General features: G+C 43.2%; 1 protein-coding gene across 1 annotated transcript in view; it reads left to right on the top strand.

Annotated features, from left to right (window-relative positions):
* The window catches only part of ABCA13 (ATP binding cassette subfamily A member 13), a 416,147-nt gene that overhangs the window by 85,287 nt on the left and 306,872 nt on the right, over positions 1 to 23,988 (top strand). The window contains exons 18-23 of the mRNA XM_014828402.3: positions 635 to 2,458; positions 6,792 to 6,901; positions 11,755 to 11,873; positions 17,506 to 17,669; positions 18,435 to 18,514; positions 19,251 to 19,372. Of these exons, the coding sequence (XP_014683888.3) occupies positions 635 to 2,458; positions 6,792 to 6,901; positions 11,755 to 11,873; positions 17,506 to 17,669; positions 18,435 to 18,514; positions 19,251 to 19,372 (2,419 nt within the window). The remainder of the gene's footprint in view (positions 1 to 634; positions 2,459 to 6,791; positions 6,902 to 11,754; positions 11,874 to 17,505; positions 17,670 to 18,434; positions 18,515 to 19,250; positions 19,373 to 23,988) is intronic.

Here is a 23,988-nt window from a genome sequence, read left to right as displayed (position 1 = left end):
GTCAGGGAAGTCCTAAACCCACTCTAAATGCCTTTCAACTGATTAAGTCAGACTCACCCAGGCCAATATTCCTTCTCACTAGCTTAAAGTTAACAGATTAGAGACTTTAATCACATCTGCGAATCCCTTCCCAGTAACACCTAGATTAGTGTTTGTACTACAAAATGCACTGACTTCCTTCCATCCTCCGCTCTCATGAGGGAATCAACTGTGTAGCCCACTCAGACCAGAGACATACAAGAAACAGATTCTGGGGCTGTCACTCAGTCTGGCCAAGCTGGCACATCACAGTGCCTTCAAGTGTCTCAGCAATTAGGACTTTGAACATTCAGAAAGATATTACCTCGTACATTGAGAATCACTTTCTACTCACTTCACATTTCTTTTCCTTCTAAAAGCAAGAGTATGTGGCTCTCTAAGTTGTTAGGTTTGAGACATTATAATGGGATTATGTGTGAAATTCCTCCACTCTTTTCATTATTTGGCAACAGAATATTACTTTTCATCTGGGATGTATTTTAGCATGTTGTTTTTTATTATCCTCCTCCCATTATGCTACTATAAAACCAAAATTTCACTGTATGTTTTATTCTTTCCATTGCTCAATATGAAATTTAAAAATATACATTTACAGTTTTGTCCCAAAGGATAAAATTCTAGAAATTCTGAAACTGGATCAATTTGTTGCCGCCATGAGAGAAGATAAATTGATGAGCATTTTTTCAAGTTTAAAGGAGACTATAGATCATTTAATCAAAAGCACATTTATATTAGACAATGGAGAGTTTTATTTTGATAATCATCGAGGACTGAAGTTCTTGCGAGATTTATCTGATGCTCTTCTAGGGGAAATCTCAACGAAAAATAAGACTGAAAATAGTTGGGAGTTTCTCACTATGGTGAATCAGTTACTTTTCCATATGAATAGTTCTGAGGACCTCCTCAAACTCACTCACCATCTTAGCTCAGCTCTTCACCTTGTGAGAGGAACTTCCACAGAGATAGCAAGTCTTATGGATACCCTTATAAACTCTCCTAATAAGGACTTCCGAACCTTGTATCCTACACTCCAAAAAGTTATACTTACTAATCTAACCGATTTGCTTTCCTTTATAAATAATTCATTCCCTCTAAGAAACAGAGCAACATTAGAAATTACTAACAGATTACTTGATGTTATTTCAAGAGCCTATGAAGAAAGTCATGTTCCAGAACCCCTCTTGAAAATGTCCAATACTCTGATGATGCTAGTGAATGCCAGTGCTGAAATGAGAGACCTTGCCACATCAGTGAATGCCACTGTGAAACTCCTTAAGCTGGCCAAGAAAGTTTCGAGGAAGATGGCCACTATTTTTGAAACTCATTTCATCTCCCATACCAATGACACTATGAAATTCTTTGACACTCTTTATTCCATTTTGCAACAAAGTGTTCGAAATGTTGTGAATGAAATAACTACTTTGAAAAAAGTAGACTATTTAATATTTGAAAATAGAAATGACTTGTTGATGCCATTTCTTGAGTTGGCCTTTGGAATGATTGGGGTCAAACCTAATATTTTACAAGACTCTGATATTGTCAACATGTCATCTAGCATATTCTCATATGTGAACCAGTCCGAGGACTTTGCTGATATTTTGGAAGAAATTGCTGAATTTTTGACTTCTGTGAAAATCAATTTGAGAGACGTGGAGCATCTTGTGGTAGCATTTAGCAATGGGACTCACATGTTTTCTACGGATTCTGTCAAGTTATTGGAAGAAATCCTGGATTGCTTAGTTCCTATAAATAACATCACCAACCAGATAGACCTCTTACATCCTAATCTAATTTCCACTCATAGTTGCCCTCAAGATACAAAGTGGGAAGGAACTAATGAAGTGATCCTGTTTTTGGATGAAATGCTACCGCAAAACAGCACGGAAATAGGGATGTACTTGAGAATTGTGATTGACTTCATCTTAGAAGCTCTTCGGAACAACTTAGAGAAGGATGACTGGAATGTTTTTAATTTGTTGCTGACATTTGCTCACCATCCAGATAATCTTTGGAAAGCTGTAAAAACAATTGTAGAGGTCTCCAGTGGGATGAAAAGCGACTATGGAGGTGATTTGAGTAAAGCTTTGTTTTTCAACACCTCTTTGATTCAGAAGATAACTCATCAACAACTTGAAGATGCAATCCAGGTTGTGTTAAGTAGGATAGCTCTCTTGAGGAAAGAGCTTCTCCAAAACAACTCCCAGTGGGTAAATTCCATGAGAACTTTGTTTCAGCCCATTTTTGAGATTCTTAATAATGCCACTGGAGAGACTATCATGTCTGGAAAAGAAGAGAAGATCAAGAAAGAGATGATTGATTTTCCTTACATCCTCAAACCATTGTCCCGTTTTGAGAAATATGTGAAAGACTTAATTGCATTGACTGAATACTGGCAAAAGTTCTCACTGACAGATCAAAGGTAATGAGACACCTAATTCACTTTGTTTTTTCCCCACCACAGTAACTATAAAATAGAACCATGAAGGTATTGCATTGAACCAGGTAAGCAGTTCTTGACTTCAACTTTCATGACACTCTAAAGTTGGCTTTTACATAGAGTGATTCAAGTCCAGTGTCTTTGCATTATTTGACTCATTATTTGGCATTCAAATACTATTTGAATTCATTCTGAATTTTTCCAAAGTAAATCATTTTATTTTCAAAGGTAAAAACCACCTATTCTATCCACTTGTCCCAAGACTAGATATGTAAATAATTTTTCTGTTCACAAACTCTGGAGGCCCAGGATCCTACTATCTGATGTGCAGATAAGAATGTGAGGCCATTTGCTTCACACAGAAATTTGTGTTTTCAGTGTAACTAACTACTGGAAAGGTCCAGGCAGCTGTTGGCTTCTTTCCTCTGTAGATTCAACCCAACTCTATGTGGTTGATCCACCTGCAAGCACTGCCCCCTAATCCTTGAGTGGTAGGTCAAGGGAACCCTGTTCTTAAAAGCTCCAGTCCTTTCAGTCGTCAAGCTCTGGAAGTCATCTGCTGCCTTAGGTTGGAGGACTTGAGCCTCTAGGTGTGCAGAGTCTCAGATGTGCTGCAGCTGTCCCAATTTGTCCTTTCTTTGGTTTGGGTTACCGTGGTCCCTTCCTGTACCCACCTGTCTCTTTGTAGCACAGGGACATTAGAGTTGCCATCTGAATCCTCACTCATCTGCCAGAGAGTCTGACCTATTTTCTGTTAGTTCTGTTGCTACAGGGCTGCACCTTAAATCCAATCATTTTTATAACTTGGAAGGATTTCCTGGGTTAGTGAAATAGGTGTGTTTTGGCACAAAGAACTAACACTGCTTTCAGATTTGAATGCTGGCTTTCAGAGCTCCCAGCCTCATCTCCTCATTGCCTTGGATCCTAAGCTATACTGTATTTGAGTTTAGCGCTTTGCTCTGAATTTTCATTTGAGCTGGAGGTGGTCCTAGCAGCCGCTGTTTCCCTCCAATCTCAATTTCCATCTGAGTTTTTCAGTTCTCCTTGGAGGGAATTTGTGCCATGCCCCAAGACTCGAAACGAATCATGTGTGAACTGGCTGGATGTGATCACCACCCACAGGCTTTACATTCACAAGTAGAGACTTGATTCCACTTCAGTGATAACTTGCTTCCATTCTCGCTCCTTGTTTTCAGTGCCCTTTTATCATCAACTTCTTGAATGGGAAAGATACAAAATGTCCAAAATAGAAAGTCTCATTGGTCCTGGGTTTGAGGTCAGACTATGCTGACTTTGATGTGAGTCTTGGCTCTACTGGTCACTAACTTTCTGAATCTAGGCAAGTCATTTAAACTTTCGGGGCTTCCTTTTATTTATGTACAAAACAAGGATAACAGTGGTCCCTTTTGGGGGTATGGTAAAGATTCTGAAATCATAGAAACTTTAGATATGCATTTATATGCCTTTTCTATGAGTTAAACACATGACAAATATTAATAATAAAATAACCACAGATATCTAAGCAAAAACATTAGTTTAAAATTAAAATAATAAGAACAATAACAACAACAAAACCCCAAAAGTAGAAAGTTCCACATATATTCTGAAGGTTTACTGCAAGGTTCTTGGAGTTGAGGCTCTCTGGTGGCAGAGGTCAGACGTCTGGAGCAAATTTGGGCAGAATTCACTTTTCCTTCCTCCTGCTTCGGTACCTACAATTGTACAGGAAAGAGAAGCTTGGTTGCCCCAGACATGAATCCATTGTTTTTTATCCCAAAGAACCCTTTGGGCCCTTTGTCACCTCCCCCTGGTTGGGTGTCATTCAGCAGCTCCTTCTTTTATCTGCACAACATCAGGCATTATCTATGCACCATCTGTGTTACTTCCAGTTGGCACCAAATTCCGTTTCAAAGTGAGTACTGCTTTTAAGCCTCTTAGCATTCTCTAAATCCATCACAGAAATAGGCAAGGGAACAAAAGAGGAGCTGGTCTGCTAGATTTGTTCTTTCCCTGTGTCTGAAGCCTTCCCAACACTGTGTGGGTCACTGATAAATAGACCGTGAAGTCAACCCGAGATGGGGTGGGTGGGGACATTCAGTGTCTCACCTGAAAGGCCCTTGGGATTACTGAGCACCTCCCTCCACACTGTGAGGATGTGGGAACCAGCAGCCTCACCTGAGCTGGTTAGGAAGGCTGTGTCCCTAGCCTGCCCCAGGCCTGCCCAATCAAAGCCTGTGACTTAACCAGGCCACCAGGTGATCCATAAGCATGCTATAGTTTGTCAAACGCTGATTTGACCACATTCCTTATTTTAGAGCTTGACAAACCAAGACTTGGGGCCTTTGCGTGTCATACTCAACAAAACACATCTACTAAGCAAGAACCTGAAGTAGCCATCCGTGGCTGTACTGAGAGACTCTAAAATAATGACTCTTTTGCTCCCAGGTCCACAATCATTTCAGCACAACTAAAAGGTAATAATTAAAGTCCCACAATTTATCAAAATATATGTCACCTGATGGTGAGTACGAAATGACTCTACATACCATCATGTTACTTTTCTGAACAGAAAGAAAAATTATGTACAAGTTCATTTCTGTATGGCACTAAAACACAATTCAGTAATAACTATTTCCTGCCCCCAAATTATTTTCCAGTTCAGCTACATTTTTATTATAATTAAAATAATAACCTTATTCTATTTGTTGTTTAGTTTAGAGCAATCCTTTGCTCTGGTATCTGGCTGCCAATAGAGGATTTTGTATAATTCTGTCTTACCTTCCCAAGTATCGAATGATTTCAGAATCTCTTTAAACTACAATTAATTGGTGTAACTATAAAGAATTCTCAGTTTTCCTCACCTCCAAAATTTCAGCAACACAATCTGAATGTGCATTTACTTATTAAACTTACTTTTGTCCTGATATGTACACATAGCACCACCAAGCTGAAATTTTTATATTAACATAAGATAATTGCATTCTTGAAGGACTGGTTGCATTCTCAACAATTGAAAAACAATATTCTAATTGGGGAACATTCACATTTGCCTAGGGAGGTGCTCTGCTAAGCCCGTCAGGTGTGTTTACCTAAGCGGGATTCTTCTGTTGTGTTCTATGTCATGTCAACAACACAGCAGAACAGAACTTAGACATTTTTTCAGAAAGTTTCAATCTTCCTCTGGGGAAAGTAAATTTAAAATAATATGCTGTAAAAACATTAAATTGCATAAAAATTAAAACTTTGCTGTGGTCCCTAGAAGCTATGCCTTAGGTTGTCACAGTGTTCTGGAGCATTCTCACAGTGTGGCGTTTTCTCAGACTTGTGATGTTGCTGTGTCTGTCCCAGCAACACCAGCAGAAGAGTGGGTGATTCAACATATAGAGATTTCGAAGGAGTCAGGTGTTGCAAAGACAAGATACTTGTGGTCTTTTTTTTTTTTTTTTTTTTTAACTCAATCTCCAGGCCTTATCAAGGATATTCCTTTTCAGGAAATTTCCTCAGGCAGCTAAACCCTTAATCAGTTGATATGGCTCACAGTAAAAAAAGAAACAAATGTATATATTTTAATTCTTCTTTTAGAAGTGCTTCACAGATCATGTTATTTATATGCTCAGTTTTCCTGATGTTTGAGGATGGTTTTGAGTCATGGAAAGAGTATAAAGTCATCTAAGAATGGAATAAAAGCCATTTTGTGTTAAAAAAAAAGAGGTAAAGCTGTGAATTACTGAGCCTTTTCATCAGAAGCATTATGGCATAACTCAGAGAAAGGGCAGTTTATGCAAAGATTGCTCTGGATGCTTTCACTCCAGTACCTCCCAGGTGGACTCCATAAAGAGCAATACACACACGCACACAAATACACGCATATACACTCACATACACAACACACATGCACACACACTACAACTCTCTAGGAGTTTGTTTAAAGATAAAAATCTTACTTATATGCTAATCCATCTGTTAGAGTTAATTCTCCATACATAAATAGTGAACCATAACAGTTCTCTATGTCAGCTATCTCCCCTTTCTCTTTTTTGATACTCTTTCATCGTTTACCTTTGCATCTCAAGAGAATAGACCAAGACAAGGAGAGAGTGCAAATATCAGATTTATTGGCTTTGAGCTAAAACAGAAGACCTAGCGTTGTGTACGGGTCTAGCCCATTACCTGTGTTCTTCCGTGGAGGAAATGATTGAGCAGGGAGGCTAGTTCTTACATGTGTTACTGCTTATTCTTGTGATGAAGAATATGAAGTGACGCACATGGCTCATGGATTTTTGCCCTTTAATGCCTTGTCTATTTTTTCTCTAAGTGTTGTTGAAACGTGCCAGGTTTCCTGGCAGCCTTTGAAGCCCCCGGAAGCCATGGCAGCTCTGCAGAAAGTGAAGATGCTGGTTCTGCGTGGGCTTATCGTCTTTGCAGGTGGGCTGCTTACATAAGACGTGCTGCTAATTGCCCTGCGCCAGTTTTCAGAGCTCAGCTGTCAGCCTGATGTGTAGCTTACCCCTGACTTCCTTTAGGAATAAAGCATAGCCTTCTTAGCCTGGCTTCCCAGGCCCTGAGGGCCCTTCCCCCCCCCCCCCGCCTCATACCCATCGCTGCAACTCTTCTCCAGCCAAGGTGGGCTTCCTATATTGAGTCAACATTCTTTGAAGGCAGCATCCAGGTCTTAATCCTCTGTACATATCCAGGGCTTGGCACAGAAGATGCATTCCACCTATATGTGCTGAGTGATCCATTCAGGAACTTGAATTCCCAAGATACTTGCTCCATAGCCCTGGCTTTTATCACTTATATTTTAGTATTTTGGTGCCCTTCTCCTGCAGCAGTCTGTAGCTTCACTGAGAGCAGGATCTGTCACGTTTTCAATTGTCTCCAAAATACAATATGCTACATTGTCTCTAAGGATGAGTAATTCAATATTTGTGTTGTAAATGAATTAATTTGTCTACTAAGATCCTACTTGTCAAATCCATCACTACATATTTCAGTGCCGTTGTTGAAGGCAAGTGCCACAAGCTGCCTTCTGGGGTAACTGGATTATTTGAGAACTTCCTCAGATATGTAAATATGAGGTCTCAGAGCACTTCTGAGTCCGTGGATTGGACCAGTGCTGCTTAAGTAATTTGAGTGTACCCGTGTTGCTGCGTCCTATGGCTCAGTCTCCTGAACATGGCTGCACAGAGCCCTCTAGGGGCTGTCAGGGCCTGTGGGTCTTGAGAATGCTGATGGCAGTGGGTGCTGGGGAGAGGAATCTGAGCCGAGGAGAGGAAGAGCAGGCAGGAGAGCTGGGGAAGCCAAGGATGGGTCTGATCAGACTGAGAGGAAAAGAGAGGAGCCAGAGGTCAGCTGAGTGGACCCAAACCCTAGATCCCTGCATGGAGCCTCGCCATGGCTGACCCTGAATCCCTCCCCGGCCTGGGTTTATCTGATACCACGCTCATTCTCCTCCCTTCCCCTGACTTATTTGCAGACAATTATTATTATTAGATTATTCTTATTAGAATATGATTCTTAGATTAGGTGTTATTTCTTCTGGAAAGCTTTTCTTGGCCTACCCAAGCTGCCCGCAGTGGCAGCCTGACCTCTGTTAATGGCCCTTTAGGCTGTGCACTGCACTGCTGGTGAACATGCATGTCTCCTCATGACTGCCTGTCTGTTGATCATTGTAAACCCAGCTTATAAGGATTAGAGTTTAGGAGATGCTGATAGATGTTTGTTGAATGAATGAATGAATGAATGAGTGAATGCAAGCCCTTAGTGCTCATGTCTCTGTCCACTGGGATTCCTGTATGCGCAATCTGTGGGATTTTACGCTGGCCATTCTTATGGGAATGTTTGGCCATCCATGCCCGAAGGTGGCTGATATGTGCTCTCTGGGACCACTTGATGTTACTGAGCAAGTGTGTGGGGCTGGGAGGACCCTGGGGAGAGCAGAGTCTGGCTTGCCAAGTGGAGCACAGTGGAGCCAAGCCCGCATTCACCATCACAGGGTGGGTCACTGGGACCCAGGGTGGTTAACCAGTGGGCATTAGCCTCCCACAGAGGTTGGGAGCCAGGGGAGCGGACTTGCCCCAGCCTGGGAGTGGAGGCAAGGGGAAGTGAGCCTTGGGCAGAACCAGAATGACAAATACCTTTTAAAATGAACTCAACTAAACAAGATAAATCTGGTACTAATTGCTAGGAAAAAGCTAAAATTGGGTGATGTCCTGTGGGACAATCACTTCTCAGCTTAGAGAGAGCTGTTTACAGGTGAAAATTGGTAATTTAGGACTAGCACAGGATGAGTTCTAATCTGCTCACTCACCTCTTTTTCATAATACAAAAGTTTCCTGAAAGCCAAGAATTGATTAATCTTTTAGGCTAAGAAACATGGAAAATGGAGGGAGGCAGCGAGACATCCATTGATGTAAATGAAACCCATTGGCATGGAGGTTTGTTTTTTTTAAAGAAAGTTTCTATTTCCAATTAGAGATGTTACGAACATCAGCAATACTGTCAAATATAAATCATCACATATCCAAGTTCACCTTAGGATGGTCAACACGTTTTCAGCAGGTGGAAACTTGCTGGATAAAATGCGGATCACACTTTGTGCTGAATCCCGAGTGCTTATCTGACATGCTGAACCCAGCCACGTTCAAAGGCATAATTACTTTGACATTTCACAGTCAGCTAATGTAAGGGCTTTTAAATGAATTAAACATCCATTAATACCTGAATTTATATTTATTTTGCCATTCTGTATTATGGCTGCTAAATTAATATCTCATACTTGAAATTACATTAGTAACAGAAAATTAATTTTGGACTTTTCTATTTCATTTCAAGAAAACTCAAGCATGTCATACTCAGGCACGACTCAGTAACATTTAAACAGTTACTCCAATTTCCTATTAAACTGCCACTCCATTCTACAGAACAGGAGAGCAGTGACAGGCCCAGAAAACGTATAAGTGCCAGCCAAGAAAGATTTCGGCTGGAACCGGCCAAAATGGGCAAACGGCTCCTCTTCCATCCCGCAAAGGGAATAGCAGTCAGCTCTGTTACTATTACTATTGAAAATCAAGTAATTATTTGTGTGTCACAGAACTAAGTTTGGTAATACTTTGAGGAAAGCTGTAATTTTTCTCCTCTGGATCTCATACTTGACATATGTTAGAAATGACTGTGTGAGGACAGAGCCTGTAGCTTGATGGGCTCATTGAACCAGAAGGAACCTCAGTGGTGGTCTACCTTGACCTTCTGGTTTCTGAAATTGGCAAATTGAGGCCCAGAGGATGGGAGTGAGTTGCCCAGCACCTCAGAGTGCAGAAATCAGCCCTCTCCAGTGGAGGATCCTGAGGGCGGTCCAGGGAGCTGATGGGAGCAGAGTGGAGGGGTCCAGAGAGAGGGATGAGTCTAGTAAGCCAAAGCAGGGGTCTAACATGTCCAAAAGCCAAGAAGAGCGACAATAGCAGGCACGAGGAGCCAGGGCATGGAGCCTGATGGGCAGAGCAACATTAAGGGCCCAGGAAAGTGGAAGGGCAGAGGCCCGAGGATGGCCTGCCTTTTTCTGGCCTTGAAGGTGGTGCCTTTGAGGGCGGGCTGTCAGACATGGGGCAGATGAAGGCCAGCTCTTTTATAGCCCAGCACTTCTTCCGGTAACCACGTTATCCCTCACCTAAGCTTGCAGTCTCATCTAGTCCAAGTTCTCATTTTGCATGTAGGAAACGAGGGGTCACAATAGTCCTTGCCTAAAGTCATACCATATGTGAGTCTTTTTAATGGTGCGTTCTATGTTCTTTGAGCTTTGGGAACATAATTCCTAAACATGTTACTCTGTCTTCCCACCAAACAGAGGATACATTTATCCTCAAAGATAAATGCTGTGATGTTTTGTAGTATTTTACGTCTTTCATTTCACATTTTAATAAGAGATTACTTGAGACACATTTTACCTTGTTTTTTTTTTTTACAGTAGGATACCTGTTTCCAAAATCAGAGAATAGCAAGATTAATGAGAAAACATAAACAAATGAGGCATCCAGATGGTATGCTTCTGAAAAACATGGCTTTGGATATGTTCTGTGTATTCTGTTTATAGTTCCAAACAGTTTTTTTAAACAACTTTTGAGAAACAATGTAATAATGTAAGAAATAAAACTGCAACTTTTCTCTAATTAGAACAATAAAAGGTTTTGTTACTCATAAAAATACGTTTTGTTTTCTGTAAGGAACAACGTGGACCTGTTTACCAGGCGTCTACTGGGTGCAAAGCCGTGTGCTGGGTGCTAGCAATGATCTGAGACAGGAGGTGGACACAGCCGCCCATGGTTTCGCCTGCACTGTGTGCATGCAGCAGGAGACCTGTGCACAGGCCGTGAGGCCCAGGCAGATCCGTGCAGCTGGGGAACAGGAGGGACCAGGCTCAGCACTGCAGGGAGGCAGGGGTCCTGAGGCCCAGTTCTGACAGGCAGGGTCAGGAGAGGAAGCAGCCACAATGCAGGAGGAGCAGATGGCCTTGGGAAGATGGGAGGAGCACGGGGGAATGAACTGAGTATGGAGCCGGGATGGAGGCTTTGGATGTGATGCAAGCCTGTGGGCAGATTCCTATCACCAAGGATCTTCTTTTAGAAAGAGCAGTGTGGCTGTGAGTGGAAGGTGATTTGGAGGAGTGAGCTGGGGGACAGAGCTGTTAGGAGCTGGGCTAGATCCTGGGCTCGACCTGGTGGGTGCTGGGCAGAGACGCCGACTCAAAGCTGTCGGGAGGTGTCATTGAGCAGGTGGAGGGATCAGTGGGCTGTGAGGAGTGAGGGAGAGGAGAGTCAGGGGTGATTCTGGGATGTGACCTGTGAGGTGTGGAGGATGTGGGACCTCAAAATGACCGTGTGTATAATTCATCTTTCAAACTGGGGCACGGCATGTCTGGGAATGAAGAGGACGCTGTTCATCACTGCTCCAGGACAATAGGTGAAAACCAAGGCTGTCCTGGGCAAACTGAGGTGAATGGGATCCCATCTGAAGGGGTATAGTCAGAGGGGCCGGTGAAGGAAGTGGAGGAGGGGTATCAATTTCTCTATGTTCAGTGAGGCCCAGAAAAAGAAAGGCGTTAATTAAGTACATTTGGAACTCAAAAGGTACAGCTTTTCCTTCATATTCTGAATGTTCATCTTGATGATTTAAGGAATCTATGAATTTGCATCATTTTGAACCTGTCGGAAATGACCGTGGAGAACAGCTAGTTAGGGACAGGGTTGTTTACTGATAACTTCCCTGTGTGTTTCCTCTGGCAGAAAACCCTTCCTTCATCAAGGACATTCTCTGTGATTCTCTGAGCTGCAAGCAAGGTCGGATAAGGCGTCTCATTTTATCTGCTCTACAAGGAGTCACTTTGGCGCATGACCGCTACCAGGTTTGTCATCTTTGACGTTTCAGGGGATTTCATATTCATTATGATTGGCCCATGTAAGGCAGTCTTGTTATCCTAGCTTGCTGACTTGGTCCTTAAAACCAAAGCAAGTGTGTTGTGTACAGTCACGAGGGAAGCTAGGTCCTCAGAATGAGTGCCCACCCTTCCTCCCTCTTGGGTTCTCCCAGTGGTGTGCTGGGGTGACTAGCACTGACTCATGAGAGCTGATTATTAAATTTTCAGGAATTTTTCCAACTGATATTTAAACATAGACATCACTAAAAATCAAATATATAAATATATGATTAAATAGATTATGTTTAAAACAAAAGTAATAAATTCTCAAGACTTATCACCTCCTAATTATTTTAGTAGGTTTTACTATTGTCTCTTCTCTTGAGATTATTTACATCTGCTGTGTCTCTATGGAAATACCATATGGTAGTGTGCTGCTGCGCATCTGTTCCCAAGTCTATGCTCAGTGACGTCACGTCAGTAGCTTGAACTAGGCCACAATGGGAGCATTTACACCATGGAAATTGGCAAATGCTACAAGTAAGATTTTTTCCCAGAGAGCCAGTTGTTAAACATTTACCAACCCATCAGGGGTTCTGACTAATGGAACACGCTGACAAGTACCAAGAACTGATAGCTGAGTAAGAACCAGTTTGGCAGTTTCCTTTTTATTAATTGTGCAAGTGCCTAATGAGTGACCACACAGGTTCTCCAACTGAAGCTGGATTTGAGAATGTGACTTTTACCTGGGGCCTACTCCGTTGCACTGGGATGAAGGCCCATTGGGCCCTCATGCTGGCTGACCTGCTTGGGAAGCCTGGACAATGGCAATGTTTTTCCAACAGTGGAATGAGGTCCTATGTTTCTTCTGGTCCAGGTCTGAATATTTTTCATTGCTTTTGTGGGACAATAACTCCACCTACTCATACGTCCAATGAATGTTGGGTTATCATAGCAAGCAGAGGGAAGGGTGATGCCGAGAGGGAACAGAGAAAGTCACGCTAAACTCCTACAACGTGATGAGGGTGCAGAAGCCTCGCCTCTGAAACTGTGGGGAGGGAGTGAGAGCTGCAAATCCTTAATCGGGCCTGGGAGGAGGGGTGTGTGTAAATGGGAAGCTTGTGGGCCTGCAGAGATAATTGTCTTTGCAGCCGCAGCTGCCGTAGTTTGTCATATGTACATCGATTTATTTAGACCATCAAATTCTTTTTTCCAGGTTGTGGGGACCTTTGTCAGGAATTAAATTTGGATACATTAAAAAACAAACATGTGATAGACAGTTTGTGAGTGCTGAGTGAAGTTCACAATAATGAAAGAGCAGGAGACTCCAGCTTTCAAAACAACTGCTTCAAAGACTCTATTTATAGTTCAAATTATTATATGGTTGTCAACAGTTCTGGCTGATAACAGGTCAGCTTTGACAAAGAGCTGAAGTTTCTGTCTTTGATGACAAAAATAGAATGGTGTTAATCTCAGCATGCAAAGCTTCTAGGATGGGTCTGTGGTTCCAGGGCCTCAAGAGTACGAGGCTTTTAGACACACAAAGCTTTTCCAGGCTGTGGGGTGGGAAGTGCCCTTGCCGCACAGAGGCAGGCTAAAGTCACAATGGAATCTTTAGTTTTTCACTGTCTAGATAAATGTTCTAACATACAGTTGTCTCAATGCCAATGTGGAATTCCACTGGAAGTGAAATTCTCAACCGATTGAATGGATATGTCGAAAGTTCAGGGATGTTCGTTCCCTGCCCTCATCCACTCATTGTTCTAAACAGTAGAAAATAGCAATAAGGAGCTAAATAAGGATTGGAAATTGTATTTAAAAAGTGACAGCAAGTACCCAGTGGGTCTCAACCCTTCCAAGATAAGCTGAATTAGAGCATCTGGCTGGAACTCCACCTTGAAATGGGGGCTTCCTACCACTTCCCCAAATCTAGACCTTTGGACCCACACATGGCAGCATTGCATCTGCAAAGCAGACTGAGTACACTTAATGGTCAGTTCCTGGGTGATTACAGAGCTATTCTAGCCAAAGAGGGAGTCTGATGTGGGCTGCCTTCCACATGATGGTCTTACCCTGTCCCCAAAGTAGACCCTAATGGATGTCAGTCTCAACTTTTGTTCTTGACACTTTTTGCATGGAGCCCAGTGTGCCTGTGATGACAGAAGCTGGAACTTTCCTTCCAGTGTCCTTGCTACTGGAGAGGAGTGCGCTTTCCTTCTCTACAGCCCCTTATATGTCTAAATTATTATGTTGTTAAATTTAACAATAAAATCCATAGTGAGAATATTATAAATGCGTAGAATTAAATTTAATTTGCATATAGTTACAACTTATGAAGTAGAGGTTCATTTCCATGAGGGAATGCTCTACGGGCAGAGCCCCAGTGTGATGGGTTTTATTAACATTCTCAGAAAGGAGTTCAGTCCTCATTCGAACCTATCGTTTTGAGCTGGATGTATCTGTGCACCTGCGCACCAGGAAGAGGGGCCTCCATAGAAGAAGGGGAATTCGGGGCCTGTGAAATGTTCAGGTGGGAGAATTGAGTACAATGTGGAGAGCTCCACACTCAAGAATGAAGAGTAGAGAGTGAAGGTCACAGGGACTTCTATGTGCATTATTAGAAACAGACACACGGACTGGAGACCTGGGACAGAACCAGGACATCCGCCCACCTTCAGGTGAACTGCCTGTGTTCCTCACCATACTTTTCCTTCTGTTTTCCCGCAGTCATATTCAATGACCAGTGGGGTCTGTGCGCCTGTCCTTAGAGGCAGTGAGTGAGGGGGAAGCTGGAGGAGGCTGTGTCCCAGGGGTCACAGACTTCTAAGGACTGAGTAGACGGGGGGAATGTAAGGGAACAAGGAAAAGCCCTTGTGTCCCTGAGTCCTATCACAAAATAGAAAATAAAGAACCTGGCCTGAGTCAACCACCCCTCCTGAACCCTCCCTGGGCATCAGACAAGACTCCAACCAACACCCCAGGTGCTGCACACAGCTGAACTCTTCCTCCTCACCTCCCTTGGTCCACGTTTGGCATCAACACAGACAACCCCTCCTGAGTCCCTTTTCTCTCCACTTCCATGGCCCGCTCTCCCTGGGGCTCCTCCACATCTTTGGCCGCACCATCTCTGTCTCCATTCCTGATTCCTCCACGTGTTAGATGGCCCCAGTCTTGGTCTCCAGACATGGTCTCTTCACTCTCTGTGCTCACGTGCTGGCAATCTTGTCCAGATCCTTTTATAGTCTGATAAATGCTGCTTATATCCCAGTGACTTCCAAAGGTCCTTTCCCGACCAGCCCTCCCCAAACATCAGGCTTGTATATGCAGTGGCTGTCTCCACATCTCCTCTTAGATGTCAAACCTGCCTCCTAACACAGCATGTCAGAAAGCAACTTTTGATTTTTTCACCCAACGTTTCCGTTGGGTGGAGTTCTTTTCCTCAGTTGCTAGGGCCAAAAACCTCAGCATACTTGTTGACCTTTTTTTTTTTTTTTTTTACTTTCTGTTAGCAAACTCTGTCAGTTCTACCTTCCAGATTGTTCCAGAACCTGGCCATGTTGCGTCACCTCCAGCGGTTCCTCTGATCCAAGCCTCTAGCCATCTCACCTGATCCTTTTGATAGCCTCCTGACTCTACTTCTTGTCCCCTAACTCTGTTCTCAGTTCAGCAGCCAGAGTGATGCTTCTCAAGCATCATCAGAGCACGTCCGTCATTCCTCTGCTGAGCACCGGCCAATGTCTCCCAATCTCATAACGTCTTAAAGGATGTGGGCCACAAGCTCCTGCCCTCTGGGTGACTGGCACCTCCTGAACCTCTCCCCCTGCCCCCGCCCTCCCTTTGTGCTCTCTTTCCACTGTGCTGGCTCCTTGAACTCACCTCAGGGCTTTCACACTTGCAGTTCCCTCTGCCTGCAGCACACTTCCCTGACAACCTTAAATCAGGTTGTAAAACTTCCCCTCAGCCCTCGGGCACTGCCCCCCTTCTCCGCCCCAGACCCCGCTTCTGCCTGGTTTCCTTCACAGCCCTTCTGCCAGGCTGACTATTACTCCCATGGCATCTGCTGGCTGGGTTCCTACACTGGGACGCAAGCCTTGGAGGCAGGGGTTTTTCTCTCCTGTGTGTACGACTCTAGCCCCAGTGCCTAGCATGTGCCTGGCTTTTGGGAGGCACCCAATAAATATTTTCTGAATTAATGAATGAACTCATTTCTGTTCAAGCTTCACTCCCAGAGTATTTGGGAAAAAAGTGGGCTTTGAAAGGGAACCATAAAAATAGATGAGTTAGAGTCAAGAGAGGCCATGCTATGTGACGATCTGCTGGCTGGGTCAGCACCCCCTGGTGCAGTTCGGAGGTTCTGTGGGAGTGGTGATGGTGGCCAGAGTTTGGGTGCTTCAAGCACATGTTAATGCTCCTCCATTCCTGAGAGGTCTCTGCTCTCCACGAAGATCCCACTCAGCTGAGCCAGGTGACCCACCAGAGGATGGACACGAGAGCTCAGTGTCCCTCTATCTTGACATTTCAATATTCTTCACATTAACTTTTCCTTGGCACTTATATTTCTTAGCTCTCTCTCGTCACCTGAATGATCTATGATTTGCCTTTGCAAGAGAAACTAATGATGGTTTTGAGAAAAATATTTAGAAGTTTTATTTAGCAGAAGTATTGTGTAAATGTCGACTTACATCTGATGCCTTCCCATAATAGGCATAATTTGAGACTATGCTTCCAACATCAGGGAGAATCGGGTGATGTAAACAAAATACGATGAAATAAATAAATTCTGAGGATATAAAATAAATTATATGCAGCAGAATTGCTGTGTCCAGGGACTGTGTACAGATTTATATGTATGTCTGTATGCATAGTTACACGTGTATTACTTTTGGGTTGTTTTAAAGTTTAAATTACCTGTGCTTGTCACTTAGATTTACGTATGATAAATGTTTTGCATTTTTATCAATTTATAGGTGTTATTCTGAAAGATTTTTTTCAAAATGATTGGTCTTTTGTAAAACTGGTTAATGCTTGTAAGATGCTGAGATGTCCATGACACCTTAGAGTTGAGGCCCAGACCAGGGGTTTCCCACTGAGCTCCTCAAAGTCCTAGGACCCCTCCCCATGCTGAGGGGAGGACAGGAAACTTCCAGGTACTGCAGACCTCAAGGCAGGGCAGATGCAGCTGTTACCTACTTTACATACGGACAGCCGCATATGATTTCTTTCAGTGATCGGTTTTATGGCTGTGAATTTTGAAAAGCCTCAGTTTTCAAACCAGGAAAGAGCTCTAGGAGGCCACGCGCCAGGTCATGGTCTGGGCCACACTTGCTCTCTGCCATGCCTCAGAGAAGATGCCTCCTTGCCTGGCTGGTAAGTGGCAGAGCCAGGGGTAAAATGTGGGCTCTTCCGTTTCCCAGCCCTGGGCTCCTCCTGCTGCTCTGCAGTACTAGGAACGCTGGGTCCTCAGTCTTCCATGCCACGTTTCTTGAGACTAAGGCAAATGAGCTGAAAACGTACAATGCACATAACACTCAGTGAGGGCGTGCATTTATCTGGAAACCAGACTTGAGCTCATACAAACAAGTATATGTGTTTTTAACTCTATTGTTGCTGTGTTTTCTAGGAGATGGAAAAGATATGGTCCTCACCCCTTCAGCTAAATTGTGAAAGTCTTAGCAGGAATCTTTCTAGCACCCTGGAAAGCTTCAAGAGCAACTTGGAAAATGTTACCGAGCAGGACTGTGACTGCCAGCCCACGCTGGACTCGGCTCGGCAGCGCATGCACACGTACGCTCTAGCTTGGTGCTCCTGTTTTCCACAGTATTTTCTTTCACAGAGAAGATGTTTTGCATTTGTTAATTCTGAATTTCAGACAATAAAGTGTACTGCATACTATTAATATACATATTAATCCATATGTTTTCTAAACATCATCAAAGTTTTCCAAGACTTTAAGTTTTTAAATTGTAAATATGAAAGCAGCATTAGCTCTAAGGCTAGCTTTATTAGTGATCAAGATATTAGATCAGAATGTTGAGATCCTACATTGCAATATGGCATTAATATGCTCTGTAAGAACAGGGAACGATTTTTCAAATTGCCTTCTTATTGGATTAATTTTGTTCTGTGTTCTCAAAGTGTAAACCACTGGAAGAGGGGATCAGGCACTTTGTATTCTGCAAATGACCTATTCACAGAAAGAATGATGCTCATCTGACTTCTTGATATCTTAATTTCTCATGCATTCCATGATCTATTCCACCTATTCTTTTCGAATTTATGAGAAGCCATTTAATATGCATCCACATTCCCCCGGCTCATCTTGCCTGGCAGGGGCTCTGAGGAGAAAATAGTGGAGTTGTGATATTAATGGATTATTCGCACACAGAGAGTGTCAGGAGACATTGTGTGTCTAATTGTTGGAGGACTTTTGTGGAAATGTGATTCTGTTAACTAGCTCGTCTCCAGGGAACTGAGGCTGTATTATTCACTCCAACATTGTTTCTGGCGTTTTATCTTGCCTAAATTAGCTTTAATTTTCTGCCGTTTTAGGTTGGCCCAAAGCCTGGAGAAGACTTTGTTTTCTGGGAATCCCATTCTGACTTTTCTTAGCAGTGTCACAGTAACTGAGGGTAAGTATGTGGTTCCTCCAAGTTTGCTTGATTAGAAATTAAATTTTGTTTCTCACACAAATATATTATCAAAATAAAACATTAAGGGGAAAAGTTATGTTATATGTGATAAATAACAATTTAGAATTTGGCTGGTCTGATGTATTTGGGGACAAGAAAGAAAGTCCTAAAATCCTGGGTGCCAAAGCCAAGAGGAGGAAGGAAGAGAAATTTCTGTGGTCTGGGTTCTGCCCTGGCCCTGCCTCCCTAGGCAGGATGTTCTGTATCCACGAATCTCTGTTTCCCCCCTCTGCAGTCTATACAATTCACACAACCCTTGTAGTATCCATACCTCAAGTCTGAAGAATTGTGGCAAATCCTTAGGTGATCCTCCTACTGGTAAAAAACGTGAAATAACTACATACCTGGAGAGAAGTGAGTTTCCTGCAGCACTTGGCCACTGTTCCCTAAGAAAAACCTCTTTCTAGAGAAAAACTTGAAATATACAGGTCTGGGAGAGAGTAAGCAACTGACCAGGAAATACCACTAACCTGTGGTTTTGTTTTACTTTTAGTATAGATTGCCTTAGTTCCTCTTGAAGAAGTGAGAATATGACTTCATTTAGTGTTTATTATGGGCTGGACATAGTGGAGAAAACTATCCTTGCCAGGTTTTAATATCGCATTTTGTTTTCATAGTTATTAGTAGCCCAAACACTTATTATTATAAAATTTCCTTCCTTTTCAAAATTTTTCAGATGTAAAAGTAAAAGATTTGATGAAGAACATCTCCAAGTTAACTGAGGAGCTTCGATCTTCTATCCACATCTCAGATGAAACGATCAATAGCATTTTAGAAGCCAATATTTCCCATTCAAAGGTATAGTCTGCTGCTTCTGCGTCTGCTCTCTAAGCTGCTGGCCTCCTGTCATGCTTTCTCGCTCCCCGATCCGCTCCTACACTGGGGGAGTGGGTTGCTGTGAGAATAATGTAACTGGAGGCAGAAAGGAAATGAGAGGAAGAGCTAGGAATCAAAGGAGGTCACTGTCCCATGCCAAAACCTTGGTGTCTTGAGTTTCATAATATTGTCTTCATTTGGTTCAAAAATGGTAAAATTGGTGATGATATTGATTTCAACAATTTCCAACCCTGATGCATGACACCCCGAAGGGGTCCTGCTTCGTTAAGTAGGGGTTGTAAAATTCTCAAAAATATGCAAAAACAAAAACATCGAAAAAACTCTAAACATCAGCTATGATTTCCTCTAAGTAGAGAATAACTGTACAATCCAACAGTGGACTGTGGTCGTGGCTTATTGTGAAGGCAGATGGGTCATTATAGGCTGCGTCATCTCCAAGGTGGTTGAGAAGCACTGATTAAGTCAATGGAAATAAAATTATGGACCCATTAACGAGCCCGGCAGCACTCTCTTGAAGTCCGTGGCTATTTGGTGTGAAACCTAGCCAGATGCTGGGGTCTCAGAAGAGTGTGACATTGAGGTGTTCACTCTGCTTTCTGCCACAAGTCAAGGAGTGAGGAGTGTGTGCTGAGTGGTGTTGGGATGTGTTTGTCCGCGGAGGATGGGACAGGTGAATATCGTGTTGACCACAGCAGGAATCACCTGGATCCTTAGCAGGTACTTTTCTGAAATACCCTTTCAGCCTTTGCAGTTGGGTTTCATTCACTTTCCTGTAGAGAGAACCTTCCAGAAACCGTAATCCTGAAGATGGCTCTCAAGTGAACATTTTTATTGACAATCACCTGGGCCCCAACAGATATTTAACTTCATGATTCTGGTTAATTGGGGCTAAATGCAAGCCTTGACAGGTAGATCAATTAATTAAGAGCTAATTTGCATTAAGAAAGAAATAGATTAGAGGCTAGGAACCCAAAATTCAAATTATAGTATTACCAGGTTATTTATAGTAAGTCGCACAGTGTCTGTCTTAAAGGGAAAATGTAAGAGGTGGCTTTTTGAACATCGCATATGCATGGGGATGTCAGGGATGAAGATGGGGTGAGGAGAACACCGCACCATTGGCCTTATGTGTAAATAGTGATTAGCTTTGTTTGACATCTTCAGTTACTGGAACTTGTACCAGGGGAATGGAGCAGTGGCTGAATTAGTTTAGGTCGCTGACTAGTGAGGCTTTAAGAGAAGGGTCAGGTTAGCTAACTTTCAGGGTCCTTTTCAAATTCAAAGCCTTATGAACTTCTTGGGTTTGGACTCAACTGTTTTTGATACTCTCTGCCCGATTAAGCATGCGGCCACCAGGTGGCACTGGCGTTCCATCGCAGGGGGCTGTGCTCCGTGAAGGCTTGCGCTGTAAGGCCGTGTTCTGTGTGGATGGTTGTGCAGTGCTTTTTTACATTCGTCTGTCTTCCTCTGCCTCCTTGACAGCATAAGTCCTTATGGTCACCTAAACAGCTGGACAGTTAGGTAACTGGGAGGGGTATTACAAAGTTTGCATTCTTGCTGTTCAAATAAATAATGAAGTTATTCACTTCGATAGCTAAGTATATCCACGAACCCATACGTGTCTACAGATCCTAGGATTTGTGTTTGGTTAGGGGATGACACTTGGGCCTCTCGCTTTTTCAAGATTGTCAGGGTGTCAGCACCGTATTATTTGTAGTAACTTTTCAGAATCTATCTTCCTGGAATTCTCCACCTTTCTTTCCATCAGTTTGTGAATTCATCACGTCATACTCTCAGGGCAGCTGCTGCTGGCCCTCAGGGAGTACTTTTCAGTGGCACTGGGGCCCTGAAAACACCGCACTCACTTCAAATCTTCTTTTCCACTAGGTATCCTTCTAGAAGCTGGGGCCCTAAGCTCTGCTCTGAGGGAGCGAATGTGCTCTGGGGGCGACATGCTAAATAAATAGACACGTGATACATAGCCAAGTTCTATGAAGCACATGTAGGGATGACATGTCGGTGGTGGGGACCAGTGGTCATGGGGAGCCTCCCTGAAGATGTGACATTGGGGCTTTGATGGAAATAATGAGAAAAGACTGGATGTAAAGAGCTACATGAGAGAGTGACAGAGTTGAGGATGTTGGGATATTGGGATATGAGCAACAGGAGGCAAAAGCAGGCTGAGCTGTTGACCTGCTGCCATTTTCTTTTCCGGCCCTCTGTTCTGGCTCCAGAGCACCTGCTATGGGGACCTACAGGAAGTTCCTCTGTCTCTAGGGCTTAATTCCTTAACCCCAGCAGCTCCCAATGAAAACCAAAATCAATTAGAGTCAGGGGTGTGTTGGACCCTGGAGGCCATCTTGCCTGCCTTCATCCTGGGCTTGAATCCCCTCCACCTGCTCTGAGAGACGCCCATGCATCTTATGCTCAGTACCATATTTCAGGCTCCAAATCAAGGGGGACCTCTTTCTTTGTATTAGGCCAAATTTTCCTTCTTTTAAAATTAACAATGAGGTCAGAGCCAGGACCCAAATAGATTGAGAGAGCAATCAAAGTGTCTGTCTCCTGTCCCTTTACTTTCTACTCCGAACAACTTTGTGCATTTGGATGGCCTTGGGAGCTGAACATTTTCCACAACCGTCCCAGGATTCTTATGGAGGAAGGTGGGGGAGGGGGCACCCAGAGAGTTCTGATCTATTTTAAGAGGCTTCTCAAAGGGAAAGGCATTCTGAGACTTTTTCTTATTTCCCTTGGCAGAAATGATTGCATTTGGTGAATCTGGCCAAATTTCCCTATCTCACTTGAGGCCGGCTCTGTGGGCATCTTTAACACCTTGCTGGCACAAGTTTTGGAGAGAGAGAGATTCCTGAGAGGAATTTAGCCAACACCACACTTTCCGTTTGTTATAGCACGTGGAGTTTGTCTTCTGAAAAGCTGCAACAGTCGTTCTTGGTGTTAACTCACTTCAGAGTAGACACCGATCAAAAGCTGCTCATTCTGGGTTTTTTCGCCCTCCTTGAGAGAAAAAAATAATTAATGTGTGACTGGAGTCAAGAGTTTCTGGCCCACGCAGAGGAATTTGGCCAGCTGTCCCCTGGAAGACACCACCAGTCACGCGGTGCGTCTTTCCTGGAGGGAGCTCATCTGAGGCTGACAGTTCCACACTGTTCCTGCAGCCCCATCACCACATCATCAGGCTGGAGTTTGTGGCCCTTTAATCCAGGGCCCCTCAGATGCTCCACCACCTGTAAAAAAATGCAGTAAATTGCTGTTTCTGGTGGGGTACATCTTTTCTACTCACATGTAGATAAATCTTTTTGAACCTAAGTTTCAGGATTTGCATTGATTTCTGCAAAAGTACTTCTTGCTACTTTTAGCCAATTATTCTAACCTTAAAGGTATTTTTAATCCTGGCTCTACTTTGTGAAGTGTCATTTGTCTCGCTCAGCTTTGCCAGTCACCAAGGAGATGAGCATATCTTCCAGATTTTCATTCAAGGCATTAATGCAGAAAGATGGCCATGGCTTAGGAAGATGCCAACCACCTGTTTATCAGTTTGTTTGGGCTCTTAAATCAGCCACAGCATGTCTGCCTGGGGTCCTGGTAACTTACTAGCCTAATAACTTTGCTGTCAAAAGAAAATTACTTTGTACGGACATGGCTCATTTATGGTGACTATCAACATGGTTTCTGGCGATTGCTGTTTTCTTCAAGGCTCATGATTAGAATTCTTCCAGGCATTGATGTTATTATTATATGCTGGTAAAATCTAAAGTCTACTTTAAGAAATAAAACCAAAGTAGTTTTCATTTCCTCCGGGACTTCTTAAAAACTCTAGCTAGTAGAGCCATTATCCTTCAGAAGCCGGGAGGGGAGAGAGGGTACTAGAAATGGAGACAGAATTAATGAGCTTTACCTCTTCTCTCTCTCTTTTTCTTAAATTTAATCATTTTCAATGAATAAACCCATCTAATTCTTATTCATCTTTCTTTAAATTTCCTGCAAGTCATAACTATGTTTTTGCTGGTAGCCTCCTATCAATAATAATGGTAGTGACTGGGCACTTAGCCACACTGTCCCCTGTGCTGAGTACCTTACACAATGATCTCATTTAATTCTCATCACCACCCTATGGAGTCCTTTTGGGTCTTATCATCACCTCCATTGTATAGACGAAGAAACTGAGGCTTCTTGACATTTAGTAACTTGCGAGAGGTCCCACAGTAAGAGCTGGAGTTAGGGTCAAGCTGAAGTGGGCCTTACTCTAGCACCTTCTAGCTCCTTTCCACCGTCCTTCCACCATATGGTGTCAGTCCTTCCAGGCAGGGTCCTCAGGGCTTTCTCCTACCCTCTGATACTCACTCTTCTTCATGCCTCTTCATCGTGTGAGCAGATCTGAGCTCAATGGGCACTGGGAGCAGAGGGCCACGCCACTCCTCTCTAACACATGCAGGATCAATTGCTTTCAGCAACTCTCATGTGGCCTTGTCACTTTCCCTGATATTTCCAGTTCTTCCACATCACTGTCAGTGTTTCCTTTCTAGTCATAATTAGGCTGAGAACAGCAATCCTTTTCA

Source organism: Equus asinus, chromosome 1, assembly GCF_041296235.1.
Source record: "Equus asinus isolate D_3611 breed Donkey chromosome 1, EquAss-T2T_v2, whole genome shotgun sequence".
Lineage (NCBI taxonomy): Eukaryota > Metazoa > Chordata > Mammalia > Perissodactyla > Equidae > Equus > Equus asinus.
This window is presented reverse-complemented; position numbering and strand designations above follow the sequence as displayed.